The 27,311-nt window shown below is 46.9% G+C and overlaps 2 protein-coding genes across 2 annotated transcripts in view; one reads left to right on the top strand and one right to left on the bottom strand.

Annotated features, from left to right (window-relative positions):
• LOC144174896 (alpha-tocopherol transfer protein-like) overlaps positions 1-19,299 on the top strand; it is a 37,001-nt gene extending 17,702 nt beyond the window's left edge. The window contains exons 7-10 of the mRNA XM_077703868.1: positions 8,567-8,818; positions 17,932-18,125; positions 18,203-18,313; positions 18,897-19,299. Coding sequence (XP_077559994.1) covers positions 8,567-8,818; positions 17,932-18,125; positions 18,203-18,313; positions 18,897-19,070 — 731 coding nt within the window. The 3' untranslated portion in view covers positions 19,071-19,299. The remainder of the gene's footprint in view (positions 1-8,566; positions 8,819-17,931; positions 18,126-18,202; positions 18,314-18,896) is intronic.
• Positions 19,300-22,061: 2,762 nt separating this feature from the next.
• LOC144175332 (uncharacterized) lies at positions 22,062-26,101 on the bottom strand. The gene is made up of 2 exons (XM_077704412.1): positions 26,091-26,101; positions 22,062-23,448 (listed from the first exon to the last, which is right to left on the bottom strand). The coding sequence occupies exons 1-2, from the start codon at positions 26,099-26,101 to the stop codon at positions 22,230-22,232; spliced, it is 1,230 nt and encodes a 409-aa protein (XP_077560538.1). The 3' UTR covers positions 22,062-22,229.
• Between the last annotated feature and the right edge of the window lie 1,210 nt (positions 26,102-27,311).

Raw genomic sequence — 27,311 nt, 5'->3', positions numbered from 1 at the left:
AAATGAGCGAACCGAATTCGGTTGCGTATCTTCTGGGTCACACAAACAACCGAAGAACCAGGAAATAATTCTACTGATGACGCTGATGTACCATTGCATATACACACGCTGGCTGTGAACTGTAGTAGTAATCGTAAAGCAATTTATTTAATCGCTTGAAGTGGGAGGGGTTTCCTATTCTAAAAATTCGCAACAGCAATGTGCAGCTTTCAGTCTCGGGGGTCCAGGAATTGCGAGGTAGCTGCTGGTCATCAGGCTATTCCACAGCTCAAACGTGAGTAGGAGAGTAGGACAGCTAAAAGGTGGCGGAGATGTTCACACACCATTTTGCTTTATGGCTGGAGGCAAAAGGCAGGGATCAGCATAGAACTTAAGGTCAGCAGGCGATTGTGTGGAGAACGTCCTATTTAGGGGGTAATGGCGCAGTGCTGTTATTGTGCAAACTTATTAGCGCATGGCGGTATTATTTTGTAGCCTTCACGAGAGCGATCATTCAGTTGCGGAGAGTTTGGGTGACGGGAAAAGAACTGTCTGTCAGAACAGTTATATCGCGTAATTTCCTGGAAGGTAACAAGGGGGTGGACAAGGGCGTCCGCAGAACTTTTTGCAAGGGGGGGCATCCATCAGCGGGGGAGGGGGGGGGGGGGGGGTTCGGTTGGATAGCACCAAAAAGGCGTTATTTGTGGTTACAAAAATTACAAACAGCGAATTGGAACCAGACTTGGAGAATATTCATTGGATTTTATTACCGAACAAAGAAATAAAGTTAATAAAGAAAATGCCAAAAGTTACTGTCACTTTGTCACTTGTAAGTCTCGCTGCGTGACGGTTGTCGACTCACGCCAAATGATCACCAGCACACAGCCCAATACGTTCACATACACACAACTGCACTCCGTCAATCTTCCTTGGATAGCAGGTGCAGAGGCCTCGGGTTTTTCTGGGCAAATTGCGAGGTGACATGTGTGATGAAGTCTTGAAATGGCTCATACAATAAATATACTACTGGACTCCCTGACTTTCAATGCAGTACAGGCATACAAGCGTTTTGAGGGGCTGATTTATAGGTTTTGTTTCGGGGCTGCTTGGGTGGTGCCGACATCACGCAATTTCGAAGGAAAGGGTGTACAAGGTGATGGGACGGCACGGGAGGATGTTACACTCTCCCTACTAAGTGTAGCGGTGAAGATTTTCGCTAGATATAGCTGCAAATTTATCCGAAAACTGAAGTTCTTGGGGTAAGACTGCATAAATCTAGAGTTTAGAAAAAAAAAAAAAACTCAAACCTTTCAGAATTGTTCGCTATCATCAATAGCCAGCACAGGCAGTCGTTTGACTGCCGTCATATGACCGACTATGTCAGTCAGTGTCTAAAGTGCAATGTTGACTGCAGTCCTGAAGGGTGTTCCATTCGGATACGCAGGACCTGAGTGTGCTAATCATTTGAGTAGCGTTGTTGGGCTAGTTGGTTCGTGTGCATAATTAAAAAAAAGTTTGCGCTAAAGGACGGGACAAAGGAGGGAATGTCGGTGTCGTTCTTTCCTCTCTTCCGTACAGGGCAACCAAGCTGTGGGCCAACCAAGCTGTGCAGCTTTTTTGTAGTGCATAAAAATATCCGAATCTCCAGGGAGGGGCAGTTGATAAGGACTGCTCAGATGCATCGAAAGAGAGTGCACAGGCTTGCTGATCACGAAGGCTGGTGCCTCTCAGCAAGCGTTATGCCGAGGTCCATATGAAGCTTAGGCAGAATTGGTGTTGCAAAGTACCTTAATTCAGACTGTAAGGAACCACACTCTCTGATTAGAAGCTTCCGAAGGCAGCTTCAGAGTCTGGGATAGAGATCGCATTATTTGTATGAACGAGGGCCAAGGCGACAGCTAACTATTGCGAAATACCTATTAAAGGGACACTGAAGTGATATGTAAACTTTGCGGGATTACTTGCGCAGATTGTAGTCCGGAGTCCCCAGGCCATGTTTCGACCACCCTGGGCGCGTTTACGCGATTTTATTTAGTAGAAAAATTAATTCGAAAATGCTGTCCTCCTCTCTTTACGCTCGCCCATTTTCTGCGGCGTTTTCGTGTGACGTCAGGAGGGGATAAGCTGGCAATTGGCTGCGCTACTGCACGGCTCCCCGGCCTTCAGACAGAGTCAGTCGGCCCAGCGTTTCGTCCGCCGGCCGCCGACGGGTCGTCGCAATTCGTTCGCTCAGTTGAAACGAAGCCAGGACACGTTTGTGAATGGTAGAATTTGCCTTTCTTTACTTGGTTAGTTTGTACACTGTATCTAGCTCCAAGTCAAGGTCGCTTCAGACAAGCGCTGCACAAGCGCACATGCGACGCTTCGCTGACTGGTATGCCAGTAGGAAAATATAAGGCCTCTTGAAGGCGGGAGAAGAGTCAGCGAAGTCAATATAGGTACTAAGGAAATAAAATAAACTGATATTTTTACCGTACAGCGTAAAACTAGGGTGCGGGAAGCACTTTTTTGCGCTGGGCGAACAAGCACAGCGGTCAGCAGCACGACTACGCATCTGCGAACGCTTTTCCGTCTACGAAATGCAATTGCTAGACGTGAGCTATTGTGGAAACTCGGGCGACGCTTACTGCACGAGCGTAATACAAGAAATAGTCACCTAAGCTGCTTGAAATGCCAAAACTAAAGAAAAGTGTAAACTGGTTGTACAATATATACCCTACATTACCAATGCCAGCTTAGCCCGCTCCGTGGCCCTGCGGTCTGGGTTGCTAGGTGTGCCACCGCAAGTATTTTGCAAGTCACGAGTTCGAATCCCCGCGGGTACGTGCTTTTTTTTTGTAAGTTAACTTTTTCGTTTTCCGCCGATGTTTTCTATATTGAGTTCACCTTTTTTTGGGCCGCAACGTTCATGGCTCCACGAACTATTTCATAAAACGCGCGCAGGCTGCCACTGGCGCGCTAGCGAGTTCTCGTTGGCGTGCTGTTGCCATAAGCACCGACTGCTTGCAGGCAGTGGGCACAGGCCAGAATGAACAGACCCTTGGCCTGGTGCGAACACGCTTTTTACGACACAGGCATGAGGGAGGCAAGCTCCAAATATGGGGGAAAAGCGCCTGACATTTGGGCGTCTGCGGGTACGCGGAGGGCGTTCATGCACTGCGTAGGTTTCGGCTAGTGAATGCTACGATTCCAATCCGTCCAAGGAGGCTTATCTTTATGCATTTTTACAGCTGACAACATGGCAGAAGCGCGGTACGATGATTACTGAGTTATTGAGAATGCCCATCCAACAACGCCACCGGTTGTGTTTTACAGAACCGTAACCGAAACCGAAACTTGTTTGGTTGCTCACCTTGGGCATCGTCCAATCACGGTGCCCGCTCCTCCTAACGTCACAGCTTTAGTTGGTGCGGCCGCCGCAAACCGCGCATGGTAGTTTTTCATCTTTCGCGCTTTGTAAAATAATTACCGATTTGTCAACCGAATAAACGATGAAAAGTGTGCTAATTTGAGCCAGCCTACGCAGTGCAAGCAAAAACGGGAGCTTGACAAGTTCACTTCAGTGTCCCTTTAATGACGTCTTTACGGAGGTCCACCTGTCGAGGCGTTAAATATTGGACAAGTGTAGCGAGTGCATCATTATCACTCTGGGGCGGCGCTATCATTATCATTAGCCTATGCTGCTTCCATCATTATCAACAATGCGTCGCCCTCGCATCGAAGCCGAGCCACGCGCAACGAAAAAAGCCACCATGCCCGCGAGTCCCGGTGGCCTCCCAATGTTCCGCTCCCATTTTAGAATGGTTTCTTGACCGACAATAAACTTTCCAGGCCACAAACCTTTCTACAGCCCATTCGTACGCAAAAACGTTGGAGATACCCATCAGACACTGTGAAAATTCCCTCCATTAGAGGTCCGGAAGAAGAATAGATTATAGACAGCTAAGAAATACACTGATGGTATAGTGTTAGTCTTGACGGCGATGGCAAGTATTGTAACCGACTTCAATCTCCTGGATAATATTTTGAACATTAGTCAGATGTTTCATTCCTGTGCAACAGAAGCGACTTTCCACCAGTATTACATTTTATATGGTAGGGTGTGAACACATCCACAGTACCGTCATTGGCTATGATGACATGTCACCTGTCCTCCTTAGGGATTGACCCCGGAGCCAGAAGTTGCTACTGGGATTTCGGAAGCTCCATACACCAGACGGCGAGTATAGGAAGAGTCTGAATAAGAACAATAAAAATAAGTATACGCAACTTCAATGAGCTTGAGCTCAACGAAATTATTTCCTGTCAGTCGTGATCCCGCTTGGCTCATTAGTTACATTTTGTCAGTGCCTCCTTCTTTTACTTTGCTTCGCATCGTGGGTACGCTGCGAAATCAGTCACGTCGTGACTGCGGTGCCACCATCCCAATTCTGCGGTTCCAGCGGCTGCGTCATGCAGAACGTAAATGTGAAGAGTGACCTCGCCGTCCCCGTAACATTGCCGCCGGACGTTGAAGACGTAGCCAGGACAGAACTCGGATAGACCAAGGAAACCAAGGAGCGCTGTCTTTTGCGGTTGCGACAACTAATCGCCGGTAAGCTTTCAGTCCTTCCACACTGCAACATATTACTTCGTAGCCTACGTGCTTGAGATAACCCGAAAGGAAAAAAAATGGCAGCATCTCCACTCCGTGGATTATGGCGAGGGTTCGGAGTACGGGGACTCGAAATGACATCTAAGTTGCGCCCCGAGTGGCATCCGATTTGCGCCCCGACCGTCATTCGATTTGAGCCGTGAGTTACGCCTTAATTATTCCCTAAATGAAGCTCACAGCTTAAATTGAATGACGGTCGGGGCGCAAATCCGCTGGTGTGCAAACGGATGGACGTGGACGGACATTGGGATGTCCTAATGTACTCCGCACCATTACAGGCGAGGAAGTAAACCGTTTGACTCTCGGGTACTAACTTACGGTCGTAGCCGAGTGGGTAAGACGACTGACGCTAACTCTGTCTGGACTGCCAGACACAGGCCCGAATCCTGCCGGTGCCGGTGCCGGTGCCGGTGTGATTTTTTGCTATTGTAAATGTTATGCGCACGGACGCGGACGGACATTGTGAGGTCCTAAGGTGCTCCGCACCTAAAAAAAGGTTGAATTCGCTTATTATTTATGTCCAGAATTACTCCTTTATATGGGGTTCAGCGCACTGAAGTAACCTCTGGTAAAAAATTTGCGCAACGTAGAGGTCATTCACCGATACCTTTAGACCGCCTTGATATCTTATGGTGTGCGAAGATTCGTGCGCATGGTGTAACTGTAACTGTACTTACGTCGGACATCGCATAGGCTCGGCAGCCTTAGGGTGAATCCGCCAGTTTGTGCCTCTTAGCGAAACGCTTTCGTAGTGCGATCGATGTATCTGTGCTATCTCAAGACAATTTTTGAAGATATACTTTATATATGACAAGGCATATGCCTCTGCCCGCTGCACTGGGTATAACCAATTTAAGCGAGTCCTAAAATTGTTACACAGGGTTGTTGTTTTTATGAGATACATGTAGAAATTGAAAAAAAGGAGAGATGTATATAGGTACAGTCTTTGTAAAAATTTTGTGGGCCACGGTGACCGTGGCCATAGCAGACGCGCGGCCAAGCAGGGGCGCTACGGTTGCCGCTGTCAGCAGGTTGTGCGGCTAAAAAGAGCAGGGGAACCATCGCTCTTGATTTTGTAGTATTTCTGGCGCGACCCAGGCGCGAAGTGCGTCTGCTGAGCAACCGGCCGCGCGCTGCACTTATCGCACCAGACACATTACGAAGGAAGCGCTAAAGCCTCCTTTGCTATGTTTACCCGCCGACAGCGGACACCGGAGCGCCCCTGTTTGGCCACGCGTCTGCCCCGGCCACGGTCGCAATGGCCTACAGGATTTTGACAAAGTCTGTACGTTTAGAACAGACCCTGCAGAGCCAGGTATGCAGCGTGCGCAATTTATTTTCGTTACTGAGTGCGGCTTGACGTGACCTTTTTATGCAAGAATGTTTTGAAGACGATAGTCTCTCCTGGACTCATTAAACGGGCAATCTGGTCTATTTCTGCCTCTCTGTCTGTCGGTATGTTCGTAGATTCAGCCGCAGGGCCAAAAGTTAAGAGAATCCTTGAGTGAGACATTTAAATAGACAAAACTTTTCAAAACTCTAAATCTGGTAGTTGATAACTGCCAACACTGTTCAGCAAACAGGATACATTAGGCGTATTTAAAGCAGGACATATATACATGATACCAGCAGTTTTTAATAAAAAATAGACGTGCGAGTTATTTTTGCGATAGCAAACACACAAAAAACGCGTTAAAAAGAATATTTTAACCTCGAAGTACAGACAGGGTTCGAGCTCGATCGTGAAGCAAGGGGCTAGAGCACCAATCATAGCTTCCGCTATCAGCTGCCCAAACAGAAAAAAAGTACCCGCTGATGCCGCGCCAGCAGTGGGAACGCGGGAAAGTTAAATTCAACAAACCATTGCATTTGTCAAGACCGAGACAGGAGAGCAACAGAGTGAGAGGTGCACTGCAAAAGAAGGCAGGCAGGTACAGGTGCTTGAAGAAGTAAACAGAGGACGGGTTGGGAGATTTTGAGAGTATTTCTCCTTCATATGCCTAGCCAACAACCTCCAAGTGACTTATCGAAAAAGTCATTCTAAAATAAAATTGGCCCGCACATATTCTCTTTATGCATGCAGATGCGAAAATAGAAATTATTCTAATTTCACAAACCCGTGCTCCGTTTAAATTCGGGCCGCACATATTCTCTTTATGCATGCAGATGCGAAAATAGAAGTTATTCTAATTTCAAGAACCGGTGCTCAGTTTATTTTGGGGGCACATGTACATGGCAGAGGCGGTGAAGGTTATCATCCTGTGACATTTGCAGCGAAGCAACACGATAGGCGAATTATTTGAGCGTACATTCGTGGTAACATCGACCCCAGAGTGATTTATTCATTGGCTGAATAGATTTCGAGACGAAGTTCATCTGTGTGATCGAAGCGTAGGGCCTGGCCACTGTCTTCGTTCCCTTGGTTCAAGGGTATATCTACATTACACTGAAACTCGCGTGGACGTAAGCGCTCACTGGTCCCATCATTCAGGCGCAATTTATCAAACAAGTCGAGTAATCACTCACGGAAACTATTTTTACAGAATTGAGAAAATATGTTCTTGGTATCACCTGTGCTATCTTAGGAGACATCGCTCCATTTTTCTTTTTCGTTTGGTAAAACGAGCGTCAAAGCATGACTAGTACGAGCTCATTACCGGACGCTTCAACTTGCGTCAAATCATCCATTGAGCAAACCATTGAGTTTTATTCCGATATACACTAGAGAGAAATCTGTCGATGCAATTACGTGACACCATGGGTGCCGCCATTCCAGCAAGAAGCGTTCCTCTCCTGTTAGACTTGGCTTCCCACACGGCTTCTTGTCGCTCTCGGGAGTGAGAAGAACGACAATCAACAAAAAGGGGTAACATTTTGTTTGTTGTTCGTCTTGCATGGAGCTTCTAAAAAATAAGTGAAAAATAAAGATTTCGGAATTCTACTGTTTTAATATATAAAACAACCCTAATAATCTTCTACAACAATGTTGATACGTTTTGCAGCCGAAGAAGCTTGTTGGCGAATCATGAAAAGTAACGATGGAAAACTTGTCCGTGTTACATGAAGTCATGCTCGCTGAAGCGCGGCTTGTCTAGGCAGTGGCGCCAGATTTACCTCTAGTATATATCAGTATTAAACTCTGTGGAGCAAGTGAAATAGGACACACATGGTAGTAATAAACATTGATGGTACTGGAGGGTAAGGCAACCATGACTGTCTTAGCGTGCTCCCGGGTACGCAATGTTAGGCTTATCACACAAAGAGCAGTGGCACGGCCAGCAACTTATTAAATATAGCTGCTAATTGCAGTACCGATACCGACAACGTTTCGCTGACGGTGATAGAGAACACGCCGTTAGAAGGCGTCCTCAGCCTTTTAACTCATAAGGCCGTCACCATTCTTTAATTAGTCTGTCCCCGCCCATGCACTGGGGCGGGTAAACAAGTTTGTTTATTTTATCTCAGTTTAAATGTTTCCACTTCGAGATCGCCCGGATGTGACGACCAGGATGTGACGGGAGATCGCAAAACAGGGCGTTGGTGGTGCGCAGTGGTGTTGGTCAGACGCCTCCAATCCTAAACTACCACGCATTTTGAAATTAGTGCGAAATCAAATTTTTTGAAGCGGGCACAGCCACGAATACCCCCTTGCCCCTGTTGCATTAAATGTTACCGTCGCACGTGCCTCTCGTTCTTATGTGCTCATGACTGGGGCATTGTATCCAAATCACGAAAGTGAGAAATAAATGTTTGCTTCTTCCTGCGTGCCGTATTTTCCATTCCTGTTTTTGCATTCGGTACATTGAAAACAATGGTGTGAAAAGAATCCCCAACCAACTCACTCATCAGGACGTATTAACCGGTAAGCAGCACTGCCAAGGTTTGAAGACATTTCACTGAGCGGACGTTTCTTTCTCTCCACATGCTACGCAGGTGACGCGCGGCTAGACTGCCCCGTGGACGACGAATTCCTGGTTAAATTTCTTCGCGGCCGGAAGTACCAGGTAGAAAAGGCGTTCAAGACTATACAGAAGTACTTCCGCGTGAGAAAGACTTCGGTGGACCTCTTCAAAGACCTCCTCCCGACGGCCGTTCCACTTCGCGCAATATTAGTCGACAACCGTTTGATGATGCTCTCAAAGGGGAGAGACTGCCTAGGAAGACCAGTGGCCCTGATTAAAATGGGTAAGGCTGGCTGAGATATTCGAGCTACACGATGGAGCTAAACATGAGGCGCCGATATTGTGGCAATTTTTGTCAAATAATCCCTAGCAGGAGCATTTGTATTTGCTAATTAATTGCACGGATATACCGAGTGTACGGTAAAGTGCTACAGAATAATTCACTCTACGTTTAGATAATTAGTGCGCTCCGGAATCTTCCCAATTGGTCGTTGTTTTTGTTTTGTTTTTTTTTTTCTTTTATCAAAAGCGCTGACGCCTTGGGCGCGACTTCAGCGCGTGATCATGTGCTGAGTAGAGCAACGCCATTGCATGCTACTCCTTCCCCGCCCCCGCGAGAAGGGCATGGAAGGACAATCATTACTGGACTAATTGCTAACCATTTTGGGTGACGAGACGGTAGCCATCAGTGATGCAAAGAAAGCTTAGCTTTAAAAAGGATGTGCAGAAGGACAGATGCATGCAGGGCGGAAGCTGGGAATCACGTAACAGTTAAACAATCCGCAGAGTCTCGTATGTGATAGTCAAGACCGCATGAAGGCTTAAAGGGACACTGAAGTGAATTTGTCAAGCTCCCGTTTTTGCTTGCACTGCGTAGACTGGCTCAAATTAGCACACTTTTCATCGTTTATCCGGTTGCCAAATCGGTAATTATTTTGCAAAGCGCGAAAGAAGAAAAACTACCATGCGCGGTTTGCGGCGGCCGCACCAACTAAAGCTGTGACGTTAGGAGGAGCGGGCACCGTGATTGGACGATGCCCAAGGTGAGCAACCAAACAAGTTTCGGTTTCGGTTTCGGTTCTGTAAAACACAACCGTTGGCGTTGTTGGATGGGCATTCTCAATAACTCAGTAATCATCGTACCGCGCTTCTGCCATGTTGTCAGCTGTAAAAATGCATAAAGATAAGCCTCCTAGGACGGATTGGAATCGTAGGATTCACTAGCCGAAACCTACGCAGTGCATGAACGCCCTCCGCGTACCCGCAGACGCCCAAATGTCATGCACTTTTCCCCCATATTTGGAGCTTGCCTCCCTCATGCCTGTGTCGTAAAAAGCGCGTTCGCACCAGGCCAAGGGTCTGTTCATTCTGGCCTGTGCCCACTGCCTGCATGCAGTCGGTGCTTATGGCAACAGCACGCCAACGAGAACTTGCTAGCGCGCCAGTGCCAGCCTGCGCGCGTTTTGTGAGCTATTTCGTGGAGCCATGAACGTTGCGGCCCAAAAAAAGGTGAACTCAATATAGAAAACATCGGCGGAAAACGAAAAAGTTAACTTACAAAAAAAAAGGCACGTACCAGCGGGGATTCGAACTCGTGACTTGCAAAATACTTGAGGTTGCAAAACTAGCAACCCAGACCCCTCGGCCACGGAGCAGGCTCCGCTGCCATCGATAATATAGGGTATATATTGTACAAGCAGTTTACACTTTTCTTTAGTTTTGGCATTTTAAGCAGCTTAAGTGACTATTTGTTGTATTGCGCTTGTGCAGTAAGCGTCACCCGAGTTTCCACAATAACTCACGTCTAGCAATTGCATTTCGTAGACGGAAAAGCGTTCGCTGATGCGTACTCGTGCTGCTGACCGCTGTGCTTGTTCGCCCAGCGCAAAAAAGTGCTTCCCGCACCCTAGGTTTACGCTGTACGGTAAAAATATCAGTTGATTTTATTTCCTTAGTACCTATATTGACTTCGCTCTCTTCTCCCGCCTTCAAGAGGCCTTATATTTTCCTACTGGCATACCAGTCAGCGAAGGTTCGCATGTGCGCTTGTGCAGCTCTTGTGTGAAGCGACCTTGACTTGGAGCTAGATACAGTGTACAAACTAACCAAGTAAAGAAAGGCAAATTCTACCATTCACAAGCGTGTCCTGGCTTCGTTTCAACTGAGCGAACGAATTGCGACGACCCGTCGGCGGCCGGCGGACGAAACGCTGGGCCGACTGACTCTGTCTGAAGGCCGGGGAGCCGTGCAGTAGCTCAGCCAATTGCCAGCTTATCCCCTCCTGACGTCACACGAAAACGCCGCAGAAAATGGGCGAGCGTAAAGAGAGGAGGACAGCATGTTCGAATTAATTTTTCTACTAAATAAAATCGCGTAAACGCGCCCAGGGTGGTCGAAACATGGCCTGGGGACTCCGGACTACAATTTGCGAAAGTAATCCCGCAATGTTTACATATCACTTCAGTGTCCCTTTAAAGGGACACTGAAGTGAATTTGTCAAGCTCCCGTTTTTGCTTGCACTGTATAGACTGGCTCAAATGAGCACACTTTTAATCGTTTATCCGGTTGACAAATCGGTAATTATTTTACAAAGCGCGAAAGAAGAAAACTACCATGCGCGGTTGGCGGCGGCCTCACCATCTAAGCTGTGACGTTGAGAGGAGGGGGCACCGTGATTGGACGATGCCCAAGGTTAGCAATCAAACAAGTTTCGGTTTCGGTTCTGTAAAACAACATGTTTGACATCCGATGGCGTCGTTGGATGGGCATTCTCAATATCCCATTGATCGTAGTACCGCGCTTCTGCCATGTTGTCGGCTGTAAAATGCATAAGATAAGCCTCCCAGGACGGCTTGGAATCGTAGCATTCACTAGCCGAGGCCTACGCGTGCATGAAACGCCCTCCGCGTCCCCGCAGACGCACAAATGCATGCGCTTTTCCCCCATATTTGGAGCTTCCCTCACTCATGCCTGTATCGTAAAAAGCGTGTTCGCACCAGGCCAAGGGTCTATTGATTCTGGCCTGTGCCCACTGCCCGCAAGCAGTCGGTGCTTATGGCAACAGCATGCCAACGAGAACTCGCTAGCGCGCCGGTGCCAGGCTGCGCGAGTTCTGCGGACTAGTTCGTGGAGCAGTGAACGTTGCGGCCCAAAAAAAGGCGAACTCAGTATAGAAAACAAAACAAAAAACAAAACAGGCGAAAAACAAAAAAGTTACCTTATAAAAAAAAAAGCTTGTGCCCGCGGGGATTTGAACTTGTGACAGGCAAAACTCTTGCAATGATATACTAAGCGCACCAAACCACACGGCCACGAGCGAGAGCGCTGCGGAATGTGGAAATATAAGGTATATAATGTATAACCAGTTTACACTTTCATTTAGTTTTAGTATTTCAAGCAGCTTAGGTGACTATTTGTTGTATTGCGCTCGTGCAGTAAGCGTCCCCCGAGTTTCCACAATAGCTCACGTCTAGCAATTGCATTTCTTAGACGGAAAAGCGTTCGGAGATGCGTAGTCGTGCTGCTGACCGCTGTGCTTGTGCGCCCAGCGCAAAAAAAGTGCTTCCCGCACCCTAGTTTACGCTGTACAGTAAAAATATCAGTTGATTTTATTTCCTTAGTACCTATATTGACTTCGCTGACTCTTCTACCCCTTCAAGAGGCCTTATATTTTCCTACTGGCGTACCAGTCAGCGAAGCGTCGCTTGTGCAGCGCTTGTGTGAAGCGACCTTGACTTGGAGCTATATACTGAGTAAAAACTAACGAAATAAAGAAAGGCACATTCTTCCATTCACAAACGTGTTGTGGCTTAGTTTCAACTGATCGAGCGTATTGCCATGACCCGTCGGTGGCTGGCGGGCTAAACGTTGGGCCGACTGACTCGGTCGCGGAAGGTCGGCGAGCCTTGCAGTAGCGCAGCCAATTGCCAGCTCCTCTCCTGCTGACGTCACACGAAAACGCCAAAGAAAATGGGTGAGAGTGCAGAGAGGAGGACAGCATTTTCGAATTGATTTTTCTACTAAATAAATTCGCGTAAACGCGCTCAGAGTGGTCGAAACAGGGCCTAGGGACTCCGGACTACAATTTGCGCTCGTAATCCCACATTGTTTACAAATCACTTCAGTGTCCCTTTAAAGGCCTACTGCACTCAAATTGCACTTAGAAGAAATTTATTTTATTGTGTAGTAAGTACAACCAAATCAGCTGGGACACGAGTGGTAGTCCCGTGAAACGCCTCGTTAATCACACGCGTTTCAGAAGGCTCCGCCGCAGACTACGTTGCACCTGCCGGCGGATCGCATAAACAGCCATGACGCGCCTCTGGCGCTGCAGCCGACGGGGCCTTCTTCCTCTGGCCAGCCATGCAGCGGGAGAACTAATCGAGCTCTGCCGCGACCGCTTCGGCCATCTGCGTCCCGTGCGCCCGTAGAGCTTTCGCGCAGGCTTGTTCCCGAGCTGCTCACCATCCGGCCGATCGCTAGGCGGCTGCGACGTCACTTCAATGGCCGCGCTCTTCTCGATTTCGGTTTCAGAATCGCCGATTTTTGTTGAATGCTGGTGACGTCCAGGCACGTATTCGAGCTGTAGTATTTTGCATCTTGCTTTCTTTTTCGCCAGTCTATTGGCGGTGAGATCGTTGAGTGGCGCCCCCTGGCTCTGACGTCGGCTTAGGGATTCGCGCCGCTGTCGTCTGCTACACTCCGCTTGTGAGGGGCAAGAGTGCCTGGGCTAGAAATCACCCGCTTCGTTGCTGTAGTGCGTTAAAAAGCGTATTTCTAGCGACTCAGTTATTTTGCCAGCTTCTGGTGCATCTGAATAATTTGAAGCTGTATCCCCCACAAGTTCGCAACACAGGAAAAAATAGAGAACAACTTTCTTCAGAGTATCGGTCAGAATATCGTGTGTAACTCGTCCTTTCTTGCTTATTCGCGAGGATCAGCGATCAGAGCTTCTCGATAAGTATTCAAAATGCGTAGGCTTCCCTGCAGTATTTTTGAGATGCTCCTATGAAGACTCAACAGTCTAATACTACGTACCAAGCAGCGGCCTCTACACGCTCATCGCACAGCAGGAAATAAGGCGGCTTTCTTCTGTTTCTTTCGTTGTTGTCTTGTATCGGATTAATGTTACTTGCTTTTTTTTTCTGCCCTACGCATTAATTTTTCTGCGCCGTCACCAACTTCTTATTAGGAGGTTTTGGGATGTTTGGGAGCCTCACAAAGGTCGTGTGGATATTTCCTTCATTTTGTATGGCATACATTCCCTTCTTCACAAATTGGCTTTCATTACGGCTGCGTGCAAGAAGGTGCATATCCGCAGCGTGCTTTGTTTATTCACATGCAAATACAATGAGAAGGTTTGTGCTACGCCACCGCGATCGCGCCCTAAACAACGTGGTCCACAGTACTCGAAGGCGGCTTTTGTGCTCCGAATTTCCATCGTAATTATATCGTTATCATAACGAGCTGACTCTCAACTCGAACAATAATGACATGATTACGGTGTTGAAGGCATGATATACTCACTAATTAACGTAATAAATAGTATACCTACATATATTACAAGACTTGAAACCGAAGAAGAATTCCAAATAGCTCTTTATTGCTTTTCAACCCTTCCAGGCGCGAAGAACAAATCCTATTCTACTCTGGATGGCGTTCTATGATTTTAAGAAAATTACTTTTACTCTCTTGTCCTGGTTGAGGACCAGGCCCACTAACCAGATCGATTTAATTGTTAAACAAAGTTTTCCCCTATTCCTCTCACTCCTCCTGCTCCTCTTGAGTGCAGTTTTCCTATAACGCATATCCGAATATCGGGAAGATATGGCTGTGCAAAATGTTCCGAAATATCCCTCCAGGTCTTAACAAACATATATGTGTTACTATAAATTTAACGAAGACGTGACTCGTATTGCTCAATAAACGTCTATACTGGTTAGATGCCTGGTATAGAATCAGCACGCGCGTATATACACACTGGGTTATTTGGAACTCAACCTACAGTTTTTGCAGTGTATAGTGCATGTCGGCAAACTTTCATGCCTTGACAACGTAAAGTGATGTGACAAAACGCGTTCGAGGGTTCGGCAAGGTTGCAAAAACTGTTTTACCTTACATATGATTACCGGGAATCGTGATGCCTTCTGCCGAAGCCGACAGCCCTGAAGGCCTAGAATTTGTTTTGGTCTTCCATTTTCGCTGTTGTCGGTTATTAGCAGCTGACTGTTCCTTTTGTTCGAATGCTTACATGAGAAGCTGACGCCTAGCTCCGACTCTTCGCGCTCCGCACAGGACCGGCTTCGCAAGGAATAGGGTGGCGCCGGCAATGTTTCTCCCGTAGCGGTATCCAAAACTATAGTTTGACACCATGAGCTAGTGTATGCGATTTTAAGCCTATTATGATAAAAAGTATCCACACGCCAATTCTGGTGCGGACAAGCATCAGACGTTGACCTAGAGCAAAGAAACAGCAGGGAGAGCGATCCTGAGTGCCTGCGGCGTCGCCCCAAAGCGTGCCCGCCTTGCCCTCTCTCACTGCGTCTGAATTCCGCATAGTGGCGCCACTCACCGATCCTCCGTCTACCGATCCTCTCCCGCTAGGTCGCATGGTAGCAGACGATCAGCGGGCAAACCGTGCACTGAGCATTTCCGCTTCTTGCCGGTGAACGGCTCTTCATGTTACGTATTTATTACAATACCTGCGGGCATACCTGCCGCTAAATTCGTGTAAGTAATACCTACCCATTAAACAAGCGACTAGGTTTTGCTCGTGAAATTTAAAACCGAAGAATACGATATTGTTGCCGCCCATTCTTCAGCGTGCGGAAGAAGGATCCGGATGTCTCCAACCATGAGTTCCCAGTGAACGAAGCCCTGAAAGCACAATGGGTAAAGAACATTTCTAGAAAGAACAGGGAGCCCAACTCAAAGTCCAGTACGTTACTCGATGGTCTGTAGTCTGCACTTTCGGCCGGAAGACTTTCGCAGTTACAGGAAAAGATGCTATGCATAGTATTTTCCCACACTGTCCTTCGTACATGAGGCTGGCAGCGAAACGAGAAGCAAGGAGTGATGTCAGCTCCAAAAAAGAAAGCGCGAATCCGCACCGGCAAGATCGGCAAGATATATCGAACGCAGCCTGCTTGCCATGAAGTTTCCTGACAAAATGCTTTCGGATTGTCGGTCGCTTACGAAGCCCCTCGAAGCATGCTTGAAATTTAACACAGCGTTGAGCTCATCACATCAATGCCAGTCTTGGTGTGTGTCCCGACGAAGCTAGTCATCGGCGAGAGTTGGTTGAACTCATGAGTAGAAAGTTTATTAAGTCGCTGCTGCCAACCACGCTTTATTGATAATACCAACAAGAATGCAGTGAGAAGGATATATATAAAACAAAGCCGCTCTCACGGAAAGTTCTGAAGCTTCGAAAATCATCCTTCCACTCGTATGTACTCGCAGTGTAACGTAACAAACTCGAACTTTTGTTCTCGCATATATATGCATGCATATATACACGCGTGCATACACGCATATGTACTCGCAGTACGTGTAATATAACAAGTCGCACTTTTGTTGTCACATCTGTTTCGTTTCTGATCATTTATAATTGTTTTTAAGCTATCTGATTGTGTTTAATTTGCTTGAATTTGTCATAAACGTATGTGTTGTCCGTCTTGGTCATATGGTTGCCCAATGCGACTGGCAGCTTCACCGCTGCTGTTTCATGCGTGGAATAGAGCAACTTTTCACAACATCGACGAGCAACAAAATGTGTGGAAAAAGGATTAAAGATAGGAGTCGCAGTTGCCTATTAGAAGTAGCCCATAAATACGCCAAATAACGACAAAACGATATACAATTAAAGCGGGCCGGTAGACTGTACGAGCGAAACAAAATCTGTTCATTCAATGATTGCACAATATAGCACTCTGGAAAAGAGCAAAGTTAACTAAAATGACATCAAGAACACAAGCGACCAAATTTTATCTTAGAATGTACTTCAGAAGAAAACAAAATCGCGCACAAAAACCCGGTATCAGCTGACGCCGCAAGCGCCACCGAGGCCACCGAGGATCGGTCACTTGCGCCACCGCGCGGTGGGTGAGTCAAATAGGCCGGCGATCTGGCAGCAAAGGGAACCGGCGCGACGCCGCAGGCATCGTAGTAGAGACGACAAATGCGAGAATCCCTAAGCTGACGTCACGGAGCCGCGCTTCGCAGCGCCGCCTGTGTTCGCGCTCACCGCCAATACGGAAACGGTGTTTTCAAGAGGTCGAAATTTTGAGTGCAGTTGGCCTTTTAAGCCTTAGGGCGATGCGCTAAAGAGGCACGCATGATCTACTTTACTTTGCTGCGCGTCCTCTTTGTTCCACGTTCGGCGGTGATTTCCGACGATGCGCGCACCTGCTTGGACGTGTTGCCTGGACATGACGCATTATTTGTACAGCGGGGTCTGCTTTTGAAAAGAAGAAGACAGCGCGTTTCAGAACGTCTGCTAAAGCAGACGCGCAGGTATGCAGAAAGTTTGTGGCTCCAGAATTTAGTCCTCAGTCCGGCCGGAGGCCCTCTATGATGATGTACTATCGGCGTCAAATAAAACGCAAACTCGAAAATATGAACCTGAACTCGCAAAAAGCGTGATTTCTTTCCATGCAAGCCAAAATGACGCGTGGCTTAGATACAAAAACAAAGTTGGGAAAAGCGGATTTCCAAATATACTAATAGCGTGCCATTATATGAACTCTACGAACAGTATTTTGCAATTTTGCACATTCTTTCATAATTTCGTGTTCGCGTTTCATTTGACGCCGATAGTACATGTGCTTGATTGTGCATTTTACAGGCGTAGGAAATAAACATTTGTTCCCTTTAAATGCAGACCGCACTGTACACGTACACTGCCTAACACGGCGCAGTTTTCACACGCACTTTAGGCATTTTGTTCCTCTTTGGGCGTGGTTATTTTACAGCGGAAATTATATTGACGTCCAGGCAAATGCTGTCAGCCACATTTCAATTAGTATGCCTAATTGGTCACGCTAATTAGCTACATGACCAACCGCGTTAAATTGGTGGCTTAATTAGCTCTCATCCCCCTACCTCACTCGCTAGAGGCGTCTAGAAGGTCCATGTGTCTTTAAAACGCGAAGCATTTCATAGCGTGCGGCGTTGCATAGCGTGCGTTTTTGTTTAATAGGGTATATGTGTGTGGACGGGACGCCAAGGACGTCCACAAAAGACAAAAAGAAAGGTACCACATTTTCTAATTCACAACACGGGTTGCCATAGGCGTGCTTTCGGTCCTGGCAGCGAGAGCACGCTTACTTACAGCTCGGCATTAGAAGCAGCTCAGCCGCAATAAACTCACCACCCGTATCGTTTGCGCCGTCCCAGGTTCGTGGCACAGAAGCATCTGCTCCCTGGACGACCTATACAGGGCGGCTCTGATCATGGCTGAATGGGCGCTCTTGGACGAGGAGACGCAAATCCGGGGCGTTGTCGGCGTCTGCGACCTGAAGGGCCTGCGAGCTCACCACCTGGCTCACTTCACGCCTCTGTCCTTGAAGAAGATCGCTCATATTGTGCAGGTACAAAACTTTCCGACTAATAACTAATCAACAATTAACAATTACATTGAACAGCTCTTCTCTTTTCGATCTTCCAGGATTGCTATCCAGCGCGCGTTAAGGCCATCTACGTGATCAACAACCCTCCGCTATGTGAGCTGCTGTACGCTGCAGTCAAGCCTTTCCTGAAATCCAAGATTGTGCAGCGGGTAAAAGACTGCAGTATATGCGTGAAAATAAGCATGAATATGTCCCCCCCCCCCCCCCCCCCACCCAAAAGTGCGAAAATCAGCCCGTATTTTGTTCCGAGGCGCGCGCTCACCGTGAGCCATGTTTTAAAATAGACGTTTCCAATTTTCTGCCGCTATAGGAGCGGACAGCAGGCAGTGAAATTTTTCTTCAAAAGTTAAAAATTCTGAATAGGCTAGTCATTACTAAAAAATTGCTTTTTTACTACGACATAACGCTAGCTTTTTTCATTAATTGCGCGGCTGAGTCGCGTACAAAAAAATGACAAGTTATCGGCCGATGCTGCACGGGCCAGAACTTGAAACTGGGATATTTTCTTTTAAAAGTTAGTCGAATTGTTTTAACGTGAATGGAAATGTAATGAATACTTCTGCATTTGTCCGTGTGTGCGAGCATGAGCCTATGTGTGCAAGCTGTACCGGCCTATGTGTGTCTGCGTGTGTGCGTGTGCAACGATAAATTGTAGAACAAAAGTTATTTATACGATTAATCAGCTTGAGATTTTCGATTTCATAAGTATCTGTGCTGCTTTGTTTCTTACAGATCAGCTTTATCGGACACGATTTGAAAAAGCTGCACGGAATTCTTCCTCCTGACGTCATACCCGTGGAGTCGGGGGGAACGCACGAAGAATTTGATTGCTACAGCCAAGAGAAGGACGTGCGGGCCGCTCAGGACTACTTTGAGTACATAGCTCGCTATAGGTTTCGTGACTAAAGGACGAGAAGTGCGCCGTACTTTCCGATAAGCAACGTTATAATGCGGAAAAACTGCTTGAAACAGCCGTGAATTACATCGATTGTATTTATTTCTTGTTTATTTTCTGCAGAGACGCTGCGGTTTATAAAGCAAGGCAGGGGACCAGGTGACGCTGTTAAACTATTCAGCGACAGTCGACCGTATATATAGATTTCATCAAAGCGACTATGCTATAACTTATACTGGAACCAAAGCAGACTGGGCTGTGCACATCTATTGTTATACCCACATTACAAGCTTGTTTGAATTTGCACTGATTGCGTTGTCAAGCTTACTATGCTGATATACCCTTGTCCACATTACCAGTGGGGGAAATTGATTGCGCCGATGTTTCTCTAGCCTTTTCTTGGCTGCTTCATATTTTATTTGCCTACTCATCAGCGTTTACTATGCACGTATGGAATCATATATTTACATTGCTCTTGCTGAGTCCTCTAACAGAACGATGTCGTTCGCGAATACGAGGCTGCTGGAATATGGAACTGTAATACCTGACTTTACAACTCAACCTGCTATATCCAAACACCATAAAAACCAGTGTGCTTGCTTCGGAGAAACGAGGTGTCACTGCTTGACACCCGTAATATTTGTAGTAAAGTACTGTGTGGCTTTAGGAGGATAAGAATGGGGTGGAGAGCATTCGGCAGGCATTCTCAGATAATGAATGGCAGCTTACCATTGTTCCTGCAGAGGAAAGTGTATAACAGCTGCATCTTACCAGTACTCACCTACGGGGCAGAAACTTGGAGGCTCAGTGAAAGGGTGCAACTTAAATTGAGGATGACACAGCGAGCAATGAAACGGAAGATGATAGGTTAAAAGGGCCATGCAGACAAAACACAGGTTTGGTTCGTTAGAAAGATCGCCTCGTTGGAATCATACTGATTCCAGTTTTAACGTAAGCTTTGCTCAAATAAGCTATATATTTAGGGAAAAAGGCCATGCGAAATGGACATGCAAAACACTAGCTCATTTCCCGCAACATAGCCTGTGATATCACATATGATAGCTCTGCGACTGGGTGAGGCCGGCAAAAGCAAACGCAAATTAGCAGTGATTATAAGCTTGCCGAAGGAGTTATTCACACTTAAATGTAGTGCAAATTGTTTTTATTATTGCTATAGGAGTAAGAATGGTGGTGTAAGCACCCGAAGTTGCGAAAGTACACGTAAACATAGAAGTACTGACGCGTACTGCTGTTGGTAGTGTGCGCACTATGACGTTTTAGCTGCACAGCATTCCGACACTTTGGGGTTGTCTCAGACGACACTGGCTCATTGGCGTAAGCGACAGCGTCTTACGTAACCACATTTGTCGAGCGAACACCATGTTTGACGAAACTATTACTTTCTACCTTAACAAAAACAAGCCAGGTACGAATACGGTCAGAAACAGGCAGAAAACGGGCCGCCGCGGTATGGTGGCGCCATCTAGATTGACTAACGCTAAACAAGGCTGCTCATAATTTTTCAGTGAATAAAGCGTAAACGCTGGGGGCTCCACAAAACATGAAATCTTTCGAATAAAACAAATTTGTATTTTGTCTGCATGGCCCATCAAACAAGAAGAGACCGGAGTGGGTCAGGAAACAGACGCGTGTTAAGAATATAGTAGTAAATAATAAGAAGAAATGGGTGTGGGCAGGGCATGTAATGCGAAGGCATGATGACCGTCGGTCATTAAGGGTAACAGAGTGGATCCCTAAAGAAGGCAAGCGTGGCAGGGGGCGGCGGAAAGTTAGATGACCAGATGAGATCAAGGAGTTTGTGGGGATAAATTGGTCGCAGTTAGCACAGGACCGGGATAATTGAAGATTAATGGGAGAGGCCTTCGCCCTGTAGTGGGCGTAGATACGCTGAAGATGATGATGATGACGACTGTGAGACGGTGGCATCCTTCAGGGGATGATTTTTTGGCCGATGGTTTTGCCAGATTTTGGAAGCAGAGGGCTGAACGCTTGCAATTGCTCAAAGCGACCTGCTGATTTGCGGTCTCGTGACCATTCACATCCAGTCATAAGTGACTCAGTGTGGGTTTTGGGATTAAGATACTTTCAAACTTGTCGTTACTCTGCAGTTCCTTTCAACCAATAACCTAGTTTACATGGCCGCACTGTACCGCATCTATCCCGCTCTGTACCGCTAATCAAGTTGCACCCTTTGTGGCGACTGCGCTACACTTCTCCTGTCTGTGAGGGTATTCTCCCAGGGTCCTTTCCCCAACACAAATGGTGACCAGCAGTGGGAGGGTGCGCTGGGCAGGCAGGACGTGGACGTCGAAACGTTCCTGGACACTAGGGGTGCCATCGCCCACGCCAAACTTAAAACCAGCAGCCACAAGGCCCACAACGCACCACTAACCCACAGGACTCCGCAAAATGTGTTCACATCTATCACTACGTTCTGAGCTACGATGCCGCCTGTCTCTTTGAAACGAATCTTTTATCGAAGACTGGAGCGTTTATGTTCCACCGGGAAACTAACCGAAGGCCTAGGGCAGCTTTGCGGCTGGCAAACACGCAGCGTGTTGAGAGCGCTCAGCTATTTTTCCGTCCAAGAATACAATTGAGTGGAGTCTACCTTTTTCATAAAACCACGAGGCCAGTGCGTGCCGCATTTCGCAGTCAGCCTCTGTAGGTTTCTTGAAAAACAGACAGCGCTATAAATGAGGTCTTTTGGTAATTTGCTACGCTTCGAAATTGTGCAGGCCCTCAGCCGTACCATTTTCGGGATCACCTCCTATCCATCGGCATTCAATTAGGTATAAAAGAAGTTGCGGTTCTACATTTTAAATTACGTCATTTCTGGTGAAACGTTAATCAAGAACTAGAACACGACGACAGTACCAATATCGCCTCATCAGGAATGTCTGCTGCATCCACGTACTTTTGCTGCGGAGTTCCTGAAATTCCCAAGTTTCACTGCTGGTTGGAATGAATGAATGCACACATCAACACTGAATAGTTTTTATTGCACGAGCGTATTTTGTTCCCCTGGTGAGTGAAGTCCTCGATAGCCAGCATGCTCTTGGCGTTAAACTGCAAGCCGCAGAGTTGATATCATCATCAGCCTGCTCAGGTCCACTGCATAGGCACGCACAATTTGATTTACGGGTGCGTTATGCGTCGTGTGCCGCCAAGTCAAGCCGAGCCAGTGCAGCTTCAATATCGCCAAGGGCGGTTTCTCTCGTCTTCCCCGTCAGTTCTTCTAATTTCTGTACCAGACCACCGCTGGAACGAATTTTCCTTAAGGCGTCCGCACCTTCCGGGTCTGTAGTACCGTGGCTGTCCCTTACAAAGTGAGCCGCTCTGTTCAGCAACTCAGCATTCCTTCTCAGGAGCCCTTCCATCTCACCTATGCCTTCGACATCATCATAAGGGTCCCAAGCCAACATAATTCTTGTCAAGGTGTAGTTTTTACGGAGGCCACCTAAGATGGTAGCGACAATGTCGGAGGTGATGCCATCATTCTGGGAAACACTCAGGTCGTTCAATGTTTCGTTGGATGCCAATAAATCGGACACAGTGGCAGCAATTTCAGGCGTCAGGAATTCGGCGTTCCACATAAACTCAGTCACGGAACGGTTTGTTTTGAGGGCGTCCAAGACCCTTACTAGCGGCTCCCCACTTTGGCCAACTGACATCAGGTTGTATATGGCCGTCATGGTGCTCGTCCTCTTCACCAGGTTCACTAGGCCTTCAGTGAGGGCCTCAGACGTCTCTCCACTGGGGTATAACTGAAGCATTCGAACGTTTCTGTTATTCGCAAGGGCTTCGAAGAATTCACGCACTAGGTCACCGGATGCCGAGGAGGAGACGTTGATGAACAGTTGCGAGTAGTGCCTGTCCTCTCGGAGCAGTCTCGCGAGCTGAGGCAGATACTTCTGGTCCCACAGGATGTTCATCCTCTTGAATGTGCCTGCATACCGCTCTTCCTCGAACAGTGGCAGCATGTCTTCATCCTTCATGTCGATCTTGTGTAAGTCAACCACTTCGAGTGTCGAGTTCACCACTAGCGTTTCGGCGAAGGCGACAATAGATTTCGAAGTCAATTTTTCGTGATGTATCGTAAACTGTTTTAACGCGCTGTTCGTTCTGAGCGATTCGGCGATTGTTGTAGCCCCGTGGTCGGTGAGCTGTTCGGAGCGGAGTTGAAAATTTTCCAGTGAACTGTTGTCCCGCAGGAAGTACGCGATGATTTTCGCGGAGTCGTCGCAAATGTCGTCGCACTCGAGGCGCAACGACCGCAAGCGCTTGAAAATTCCGGACAGGTTCAAGCTGTATTTATGCTCCTCGCATCGATGAGTAAGAATTCCAGTTCCTCGAGCGCTGAGGCATCTTCAAGATCTTCAAATGCCGCTTTCACTGCGTTGAGTGAAGCGTGCCAAATAACCACCTTCTTCACAGACATATTTGTGCACACGATGTGGCGCAGAAGACGTGCTTCGTCGAGGGACAGCATTTCCCTGTATTCCAGCTCTCCCACGCCACAGAAGGCGTCAATACCTTCGTCACTGCGAATGTTGCCGCATAGTCTTTGAAGCCCTTTGTTGTAAAATTCGTCTACGCTGGCACCTTGAGGTACCGAAGCTTTGGTTGATTTTTCAGCCATTTTACATAAGTCTTGACTGTCTTCCCTGCTTTCAAATGTTTCTGTACGAAACTCTGTGCCCTGTTGCTTTCACCTAATTTTATTGCGTGGGTGAGACGCGTGGGAACTGTCGGCTTCACAGATTACGTTTGTGGAAAAGTTACTTGGGGTGATGCCGTGGCTTCCAAATTATGTAATGTTATGTAAGGCTCGCCGTCGAAAATCACAATAAGTTCACCCAAGTGGTCTCTCGCTGTCGAAAATGACTACGTTCACCCAAGTGGTCTCTTGAAAACACAAACGCCCGCTGCTGCAGGTGCCCGCGCAGTTGGTGTAGCTTGAAGTCAAGAAACTTGTTTGAAACAGGCCAGTTGGTAGAGGTCAGTGGCTGCCGCGCCTGCAATAAAAATAAAAAATAACGAAACAGTCATCCTAGCATTGCTGAGGAGACAATGAACTATAAGTAATCAGTCACGGCTTCCGTGAGTTATGATTACTTTTCCTTAATAAAACAAAGCTCTAAATCAGTCGCATGGGCATTTTATAAACTTCGCCGAATAATCATTGGAATAAAGAATTCGGACAAATGCACAGGTGGAATACGGTCAAACTGGGAAACGACCACAGCTAGTGATTCCGCTGAACGGTGTAGCCACCAGGGGCTGGTTAGGCGCCGTGGATGGTACCGCGTCATCAGTGCGGTTCATGTGGGGATAGAACATTTCTTTTTTTTGCCCAATCAAGAGTCGACTGGTCGGGGCTGACGGGATCTGGGCAGTGCAAACGACCCGCGTGCGTGCTCCTGCAGATGACAGTACGAGACGTTTTCTTTGAAATTTTTTTCTGTCGCGCCCTTACTTCCCCTGTCTTCAACGCCACTTTTCACATCGTATTTTTACCATTTCGCTTCGTAAAAACCAGCTCAACGTGTATTTTAAATAAACGAACGGTGGTATTCACGAATAGGCCCAATGTCTTGCCTCAAATATGCATCACATTTTCTTAAGCTTCAAAATGTTGACATTTGCAAGGGGTGCCACCAATGCTACTAGGTTGAAATTGTCTTGCTGTGTATTCTTTGTATCAATGGCATTTCTAATTGCTGAAATGCTTCTTGCAATAGTAGAAATTCCCCCCTGGTAGATGAAACGAGCTTCAAAAAGGGGAAGCTAAGAAAGCTGCCGGGGTTACGCTTTCTTTATTACTATTTAAAAAACAGGAGATGAGTAATAGTGCCGGGAGCATGTGGTCGGGTCTGTACGCATGTCAAAGCTCCCAAGGGCCATAAAACTAAATCTTAGAAAGTCTAGTACAGTCATTTTTAAAAAGTTCATTTATTTTATAGTAGTAAAAAAAGTTCAAAGTCGAAAAAAGCGCAGCATGCCAGTGAATTAAACGCGTGAATTAATAACGAAGGCGGGATGCTACTGGCCGACATGAAAGGAATTCACTCGTTAAAAGTTAAAATAGTTTAAGATTAGTTACGCTTCAAGAGATGCGTAAAGTTGCAAATGCCAGGCGAAGCTAACCCACAGCAAGCATTTGCAGCTGTTTAGAACCACCCACTTACAACCATGTACCCCTTTTAGATTGTTTATAACACACTAAATAATATCTCCCAACCATTTCCGCGAAAAAAAAAAACCATGAAGGTAGTAGTAGTCGCCGAATCTCACGTGAGTATTCCTCCAATAAGCTGCAAAGATGGATCACGACCGGAGGGACGGAGACAGAACGGCGCATGCGCCGAGAATGAAAATGAAGGTGCTTATGCACAGAACAGGACAAAAGTTGTCAGATTTCCCTCCCTTTGCAGGTTTCGTAAAATAGTTTCGATTTTTGTCTCCACGGCGATCTGAAATTGGACGGGCAGCGATAATAACTCAGCTTCATAATATTAGAAACTCCAAATCATGGCGCATAATTTTGCAAGCTGAATTTTTCAGAAGCAGATTGTAAGCGTGAAGACTAAAGAACGAGAAGTAGGCTGGGAAGTTGCGAGGCAGAACAGAAACAAACGTAGACGCGTGAAAGCGAGAGGAGCGCCATCACACGGATCTCTTCGAGGGCATACTCGCACTTGGTTGACTCACAGGTCGTTAGATTGCGGTACGGGCGGCTCCTGCGCGCGTGAAAAAAAAAAAAAAAAAACAATGTACCAGCCGGATTTTGGGGGCGTGTTGACCGCTGATAACTTGGCAGTACCACTTAAATCACGCCCAGCCATTACTACCAGAATTAACTCCAGTACCAAAAGAGGCCAAACAAGACGCCGTGGCCAACAAAGACCGCCAGAAACATCTAGCGAGGTGCAAACACGTAGCTGTGATTTTGTGCGCCAAGTTCCGTAATGACTGACTGACATTACGAAGTGAGAACTTCAACTTACTTGAGGCTCATAATGACCATAAAGTTGAGACGAAAATCACGTATTCGGGTCTCCGCCAGTATGACGAAAGTCCGTGCATCCGAACACGCACGCTGGCTGGCTTTCATCGCTGGCACGAAGGTGCGGCAGCTGTCGTCATGACGCAGTGATAGTGGTGATAGGCCGTGCTTTATCTCTTTCGGTACTCAACGGACATTTGTGATGAAATCGCACGTCGCACCCCTTACAATGCCTTACAACGTGCTGCCGAGTGCTGCCGAGTGCGTTAGCAAAGAGATAAGAACATCAGTGTTTCACTGTAGGACGCTGAAAGGGCTTGGTCTTTATAGCTGAAGTTTCCGCTACACAATATGAGCGCTGTAATCGAAAGCGATGCGATTCGGAGAACTGAAACGTTATAATTGTGAACAAAAAAATAAGCACAAACACACATTCGCAGCTGATGTACGCATTCACACACACATTAATTAAAGTTTATGGCCTCTGAAATCATGCAGATGCTTTTAAGGCGTAAGATTTTTCCCATAGCAACCCCCAGTGGGCTACAAACGGCACAGAAATACGTGCTTGGGAAAGTGAACACATTTAATCGTTGTGCCAGTATGAATGGAGGCAATTGGTCGAAGAAAGTTGTAAACAACAAAAAACCGAGAAATAAGAACTGCCAACATATTAAAACTGGACTAGCAAAATTAAACATACGATTGCGACAAAAATAACAACATGACAGAAAAAACTGTATTACGAAATAAAGCAGCGGGAAGAAGTGCCAACCGTGTAATACCCTGAATATGTATAAAAGTACTGTTTTGCATAAAATAACAAATTTAATCGTTATAATGGTGTGAATTAAGATTCTCAGAGAAGAAATATAAAAAACGAAATGCAGAAAACAAACAAAACCTAAAATGAACCAGCAAACTAAAAACGTGTATTATAAACCACTCCCGCACAATTAAGACGAATGTAAGAAATCTCAAAACAAAAACCCATAACACGAAATAAAACATCGTGGGAAATAATGATGATGATGATTAGTGGCTCTCCCTTTGAATCGGGGTGTCGGTTGTCAGCAACCGACTTGCCTGTTTTATTACGCTTACTTGCCCTATACTCCTAGCGAACCTAATAGATTTGCTTCCTCCCCCCATCTCCCCATCACCCCTGTTTTAAATTCTCGTCGCTCCCCCCCCCTTCCCCCCCCCCCCCCCCCGCTGTCCT

This window comes from Haemaphysalis longicornis, unplaced genomic scaffold (assembly GCF_048455015.1).
Source record: "Haemaphysalis longicornis isolate Haplotype H1 unplaced genomic scaffold, Haemaphysalis longicornis Haplotype H1 scaffold_3, whole genome shotgun sequence".
NCBI classification, from domain to species: Eukaryota; Metazoa; Arthropoda; class Arachnida; order Ixodida; family Ixodidae; genus Haemaphysalis; species Haemaphysalis longicornis.
This window is presented reverse-complemented; position numbering and strand designations above follow the sequence as displayed.